The following is a 7558-nucleotide window of genomic DNA, read 5'->3' as shown; positions in this document are numbered from 1 at the left end:
CGGGCGCTACATATATGTTTCTATCACTAAGCTTGTGTGTCCCACTTATTAGCAGTGCATGCCTACTAACTAGCAGTAGCACGTTTCACCTAAATGGTGCTACTGCTAATTTCCTACGGTTACGCTAGTGGGCCCCATTTAACAGCAACACGTGGTAGGAGGTGGTGTCGCTGCTAGTTTATCTAGTAGTAGGGCGCATTTCCCTACCAGCGTTACTGCTATGGTCGCTAGCAACATAATATTTGCCAGCTTTTCCTCACCTCCTCTTCTTCTCCCTTCCTTCTTCCCCACCTACTCTTCTTCTTCCTTCAATGCCACCACCCTCCCACTCTCTTCTTTGCCTCTCAATCACCTCCATTAATGCCCTCCCTCCCCCTCTCATCTCTTTCTTTGTCCTTGTAACAACCCAAAATCCATGCTTCAGAAGATTCCCCTTTTATTTCGTTGTCGTCGTGTAATTTGTTTGGTTGTCACATTCATCGTCGCATAATGCGCATCATCTACATTGCATGAACACTCCGTTTCCATCATATTTTTTCCAAACTTGAATCCGTTATTAGTTGCCGATTTTCTCTGCTTTTGGTGTTGACCGTTTCAAGACCTAGTACACACGCGCGCTCCCGCGACATCGCTAAAATATTGTTTTTTAAAAGAATGAATAAACCTCCCTCGGATTGGATTGAAATCTGGCGCGGGATCTTAATTTAATGTAGCCAGACCGTGTGCCAAATTTCATCGCATTCGGAGTCCATTTGTTACCCCAACTGTTAAACCTATAGCAGCATGATACGTCCATTTTGCATCATGCTCTCGTGTTGATATTTATTTCTTTTTCGGCTATTATTACACTTTGAGGTGCAATACTTATGCCTTTTCTCTCTTATTTTGCAAGGTTTATATGAAGAGGGAGAATACCGGCAGCTGGAATTCTGGCCTGAAAAAGGAGCAAGTTTGAGATGCCTATTCTGCGCAACTCCAAAATCCGTGAAAATTAACGTGGAATGTTTTGGGAATATATAAAAAATACTGGGCGGAAGAGGTACTAGAGGGGCACCACCTAGAGGCCACAAGCCTGCCAGGCCCGGCCTACACCCCTGGCCGGGGATGGAGGGCTTGTGGGCCCCCTGTTGCCCCTCCGACGCCCATCTTTTGCTATATGAAGGGTTTCGGCCGGAAAAAAAATTAGAGGGGAGCTTTTCGGAGGATTCGCCACCGCCACGAGGCGGAACTTGAGCAGAACCAATCTAGAGCTCCGGTAGGACGGTCCTGCCTGGGAAACTTCCCTCCCGGAGGGGGAAATCGTCGTGATCGTCATCACCAACACTCCTCTCATCGGAGGGGACTCGTCACCATCAACATCTTCATCAGCACCATCTCATCTCCAAACCCTAGTTCATCACTTGTAACCAATCTCCGTCTCGCGACTCCGATTGGTACTTGTAAGGTTGCTAGTAGTGTTGATTAGTCTTTGTAGTTGATGCTAGTTTGATTATTTGGTGGAAGAGTTTATGTTCAGATCCTTGATGCTACTCATTACCTCTCTGGTCATGAATATGATTATGCTTTGTGAGTAGTTACTTTTGTTCCTGAGGACATTGGGATAAGTCATGCTAATAGTAGTCATGTGAATTTGGTATTCGTTCGGTAATTTGATATGTTGTATGTTGTTTTTCCTCTAGTGGTGTTATGTGAACGTTGACTACATAACACTTCACCATTATTTGGGTCTAGAGGAAGGCATTGGAAAGTAGTAAGTAGATGATGGGTTGCTAGAGTGACAGAAGCTTAAACCCTAGTTTATGTGTTGCTTCGTAAGGGGCTGATTTGGATCCACTAGTTTAATGCTATCGTTAGACTTTGTCTTAATTCTTCTTTCGTAGTTGAGGATGCTTGCGAGAGGGGTTAATCTTAAGTGGGATGCTTGTCCAAGTAAGGGAAGTACCCAAGTGCCGGTCCACCCATATATCAAACTATCAAAGTAACGAACGCGAATCATATGAACATGATGAAAACTAGCATGACAGAAATTCCCGTGTGTCCTTGGGAGCGTTTTTCCTCCTATAAGACTTTGTCCAGGCTTGTCCCTTGCTACAAAAGGGATTGGGAGACTTTGCTGCATCGTTGCTACTTTTGTTACTTGTTGCTTGCTACGAATCATCTCACCACACAATCACTTGTTACCGATAATTTCAGTGCTTGCAGATATTACCTTGCTGAAAACCACTTGCGAGATCCTTCTACTCCTCGTTGGGTTCGACACTCTTACTTATCGAAAGGACTACGATTGATCCCCTATACTTGTGGGTCATCACAGCACTATAGCCGGTCAAATCGCACACGTTTTTTGATTTTAAAAACTTGTTGCCGTGTTGAGTGTGATTTCCCTCTCTGCTATGCCTAGCGCCTCTGCATAGTGCGCACACCCCTTGCGCACGTCCGAAAACCTTTCCTGAACCCGTAACGTACGGTTGTGACCATTGAGTGTGGATCATCTCCGTAATACCGGAAACCATCATCGGTTTTGCAATTGGACTCCCCCAGCTTATTATCTCGACTGTCTGATTTAGATCAAAGGGTCTTACTAGCCCCTAAACTTCTCACTATACGTGTATATATATATATATGCCTTAACCCTACACCAATCCCTAGAATTCCTCTCTTGTCCGATTGTTGCGCCACCACCCACGCCTTCTTCATTGGGATCTCCTCCACCTCCACTCACATCCACCACGCAACCACCTAGTCACCTCAAATTATACACCAAGCCAGCTAGCGAGCTAGGCAGGTCCATCTCCCGCATGCACCCGCATCCAGCGCCGGTCTACCCGCATCCGCTCCTTGCCCTGTGCCCGAATCCGATAGGATGTCACCGCGTCTCGTCACGCACCTCTCTGAGTTCCTTGTCCCCAAGCCTTCCTAGTTCCTACTCTAGCCGCCGCCTCGTGCTGCTCGTCGGAGTACCAGCAACGTCAAGCAGAGAGCCGCCGGAGCACCAGACCAAGCAGCAGCGCCACCACGCCAAGTACAGTGCTATGTCTCCCCATGCTCGAATCCCGCTCTCTCTTTCTTCTTCCTTCCCATGTTTGTTCTCTGAACTCTCTCTGTCCCTTTCTTTCTTCAGGCACCAGCAGCGCCATGGTGCACATGGACCTCGCCGCTCTTCCAGCGAGGTCAACTTGCTGCGTGAGCACCGGCTCCGCAGGCCTGTCGCGCCCCATCACCGCTCTCCTCCTTCCCTCTCTCTTATCTCTCCCGGAGCTTGTCATCCATCGCCCCCATGCCGTCGTACCTCGCCGCTGTCGGGAATGGGACGTTCGCCCCCAGATCCAGCCTTGGCGCCCATCTATGACCCCGACCTTGTGGACTCCCGTCGCCGCGCTGCGGTCCCAAACACCGGCGCCCTCTTGTTTCCCGTCGTGAGCATCTTAATTCTAATATGAAATTCAGGTTTTTCCTAGATCCATTCTGCCATATTGATGTTAAATGTTGTTGTCTTTGTTATCCTTCATGAGCATACTTGTAGCCGAGATGGCTAGTGCAGCCACACCTCATTCATGGGTCCCCCGGTTCGAGTCCCAGATTCATGTCATGTTAATTTGATGCATCTCTTATATGTAGCACATGATCAGTTGAGAGGGTCATTCCATCGTGCCACCAGCTAGGTCGTGGGATCGACTACTAGCGAGAACCCAAAAACCTTTTGCATGTTTATTTATTTTTCACACGCACAAATATGACTTAGGCCTCATTCGCTACTGGTCCGCTGCACCGTCTTGCTTCTCTCCCAAGCATTTTTTTTCTCCCTGTGTATTTATCATTTTCTAGTGCATGCATATTTTTCAGAAAAAGACTTTGTTCTAAAATGTTAATAACGAATTAAGCATGCACCGGATTAAAAAAATTATATATGAAAATATGTTCAGAATTTTGTGTACATTTACAATATCCAACTTACGTCCATGACAAAAAGGTTTAGCTTGTTGTTTTAATTTAATTTACATAAATGTCATGTTTAAACTATTTATTTTGTAACTAAGTAACCATAGCTCCGACTAAAATGTTTCATATATGTAACTTGACTAGAAAAATATGGAGAATCACATGGTGGCATTTATTTTACTGTTTAAAAACTTAAAAATTGTGCTATAGGCAGAAAAGTATTGTAAATCCAAATTCTGAACATGGGGACTTTAAGGAATTGTTATTTGTTGTTCCGGTCTCATTTAAACTTTTCTAGAATTTCATGTAGTTCCATAATATCATGTTGTATCTCTGATTTAAAATGTTTTTGGGTGTCGCTTGCATGCATTTTGCATTCATGGCATATTAATCTTGTGTTGGTCATATCTTTTAGACTGTAACTCTGTTCTAGATGATCTATATATGTAAATCGACTAGAATGACTTTAAAATTACATGGTGTACTTTATTTTGATGTTTAATAAATAAAAAATATGATTAGTTAAGATCTGGACCAATTTCGAAATTAACATATGGGGTCACTTTGGAAATCCTATAAGTTGTTTCCGACCTCATTTAAAATTCCTGATAGTGTAGTTTATTTATGATTCACCTCTTTCCATGTTTATCAACATTTAAACTTGCCGCATACCTAAATGAGGGTGAACAAACTAATTCAAATGTGGAGTTTCATCAATATGTAACTTGTTGCATATTGAGCTTCAATTAATTTGTAGAAGTTGATTGTTGTGCTTTACCGTGTGATGCATAATTAATTGGTCATGCATCATATTTTTGGCACATCATGTCATAAATATGTCGTGGTGTTTATCATGTGTTGATTGTTTGTTTCCGGATTGTTTCTTCTCGATAGAGTTTCGAAACCGCGTCAGAATGTGAGGATTCGTTCGACTACCTTGGTTCGTCTTCTACTTCTATGCGGTTTCTCAAGCAATATGATCATTTCCCTAGATACCACTACTATCATTGCTATGCTAGTTATCTCGTTTCTATCGCTATGTCTCGCTGCCTACCACTTGTTGTGTAAAGCCTCCCAACGTTGCCATGGAAAGCCTCAAACTCCTCCACTTCATAGCAAACCTTTGTTTGGCTATGTTACCGCTTGCCGAGCCCTTCTTATAGCGTGGCTAGTTGGGGGTGCAAGTTGCTTCCATGTGACAACATGGATTCTTTGATATATCACAATATTGTTGCTATTTAATTTAATACACCTATATACTTGGTAAACGGTGGAAGCCTTGGCCTTCTAGCTTGGTCTTTTGTTCCATCTTTGCCGCCCTAGTTACTTGTGTACCGGTGTAATGTTCCATACTGAGGGCTCCTAACATGCTTGGGGTTGTTATGCGGACCCTCTTGATTTTTGTTTTGGGATAAAAATCTTCTCGCAAGGCCCAACATTCATACTACATTTTCCAAATAACTAATAAAATTTTGTATGGACTTTCCGGACCCCATGGATAATTAATCAACCCTCGGGTCAGTGCTCCTCATGAGTGTTGGTCCAAACTACAGCTGTGTGCGGGGCCAACCGGGGGTAACTCGGGAGATTTCTATCAGGACACTATACATTGTGCTTATCCGACGTGTCTTAAGAACGAGATACACGGCTCCTATCGGCGTCGTCACCACGTCGGGTGGTCTTGCTGGATTTTTTTTACCCTTCTCGAACTCCTGTGCGCGGGATTCCAATGATACTTTGGGCTTTCTTGACATTGAGGTTTTCCATTGGAATTTCTGAGGAGAGTACGGGTCTTCCATGGTTGAGGTTATTCCACAAAGCTTGTGGTAGTTTGTGATGGACTAGTTGTAGCACCCCTGCAGGGTTAAATCTTTCTGAGAGCCGTGCCCATGGTTATGTGGCAACTTGGAAAGATTGTTTAACGTCTGGTCATAGAAAATCTGAAGTTAACTCAATTAAAATATGCCAACTATGTGTGTAACCATGATTGTCTCTTCTCGTGAGTTTCTATACGAGGGGACACTGTGGGGTCATGTTTGACTCATAAGTAGGTGTTCAGGATCATTTTTTGATCATGATTAGTTCACGTTCGGTTATGCGTAGGGCACCCTCCCCCTCTTATTCTTGTACTCGTAAGTTAGGCACCTCAAATAAATGCTTAGTGCTTGATGCAGCATCACCACTTAACTATACCTCACCCAATAAGCTTTGCTAGTCTTGATACCTTTGGAAATGAGATTGTTCACTCCTTGTGGCTCACACATTGCTACAACAACAGTTCAGGTATAGGTAAATCGACACTTTGATGTGAGTGCGATGATTGTTCTATTTGGAGTTTCTTCTTCTTATTATTATTCTTCGTCGATCGTAGGATGGGTTCCAGGCTGGCAGTGTGGTATAGCAAGGATGGACGTCGTCTTTATCGTTTGATTTTGTGTGTAGTCGGACCCTGCTCTTCTACATGGTGATTGAATGTATTGTTATATTGAGATGTCATGTTGTAGCTTGTGGCGAGTGTAAGACAATTCCTTATACTCATTTCTTATTTACATGTACTTGTAACGATATCCATTCTTGCAAAACAACGAGATGCGCTTGTATCCCTGTCGAAGCCCTTGTGCCAAAATAAGGATATGATCGCATCTTGGGCATTATAGCCCTCCACCACCACCTCCTTTAATTACTGACCTAACCTCTCATCTCTTTAATATTTTCCCTCCAGTAGATAGCTCGTTCTCTCTCTCTCCCTAGTTAGATATATATATATCTTTGTACCGGGCATGATATCTCCCGACATATAAGTGAGGAAAAAAGAAAAGATAACGTGCAAGAATGGAAATATGTGTATGTGTTTGCGCACGCGCGTGATAGGACCGAGCTATGTGATTGTGTGTGTGCATGTGTGAGTTGCCTATATGTTGTGAATTTGTTGAAATGTGTGTGGCATGAGTTGCCTATGTTTTGCGGAAATGATGCTTTATTTCCGTTTCGGTAAAATTCGGGCATACTCGACATGTCCTATGTTTAAAGAAGGTCATGTCAAAATTTTGTATGATTTGTTGCATGCATCCGTACGTGGTTATATTTTTTGGCATCGTGCACGCAATCATCAAGGTCAATGGAAGGACGGTGGAAATATATCGGCAATCTGTGGTGGACGACATGTACGAAAACAGAGGGAAGGAGGTTTTATGTCGGTGTTGTAAATGCAAAGATAATGTATGGCTCAACCCCTTTAAGGCTGAAAAATTCAAGGCACACATGCTCATGCATGGTTTCATGGATGGCCATACTCGATGCATAATTGAAGACGATGATGATGAGGACGTCGATGGAGCATGCAATAACGACATGGGTCCATACGAAGAGATGATCGAAAATGGTCCCGAAGAAGAGGGCATCGAAAATGGGCCCATACATGATGCAGAAGAGGCAGTACCTGGCAAAGAAAAGGTCGAACATGACGGAGAAGACGCATACACACCGCAGTCTTCGTCCATACTAAGTTCAGCCATGTAGGACCCCCTGTTGAGGAACTGCTTTGCAAGAGGACGACTAGTGACAGAGTTTCTTCAAGAGAGGAGGCCAAATTGGCGCAACTGGAGCTAGACTGGAAGAT

At 43.8% G+C, this 7558-nt stretch overlaps 1 protein-coding gene across 1 annotated transcript; it reads left to right on the top strand.

Annotated features, from left to right (window-relative positions):
• The first annotated feature begins 2669 nt into the window (after window positions 1–2669).
• Window positions 2670–3907, top strand: LOC123397726. Its single transcript, XM_045092264.1, has 2 exons — window positions 2670–3022; window positions 3122–3907. The coding sequence occupies exons 1-2, from the start codon at window positions 2799–2801 to the stop codon at window positions 3438–3440; spliced, it is 543 nt and encodes a 180-aa protein (XP_044948199.1). The 5' UTR covers window positions 2670–2798; the 3' UTR covers window positions 3441–3907.
• Window positions 3908–7558: the final 3651 nt, after the last annotated feature.

Source organism: Hordeum vulgare, chromosome 5H (assembly GCF_904849725.1).
Source record: "Hordeum vulgare subsp. vulgare chromosome 5H, MorexV3_pseudomolecules_assembly, whole genome shotgun sequence".
Lineage (NCBI taxonomy): Eukaryota > Viridiplantae > Streptophyta > Magnoliopsida > Poales > Poaceae > Hordeum > Hordeum vulgare.
The sequence above is the reverse complement of the archived record's forward strand: the minus strand, read 5'-3'. Positions and strand labels throughout refer to the sequence as shown.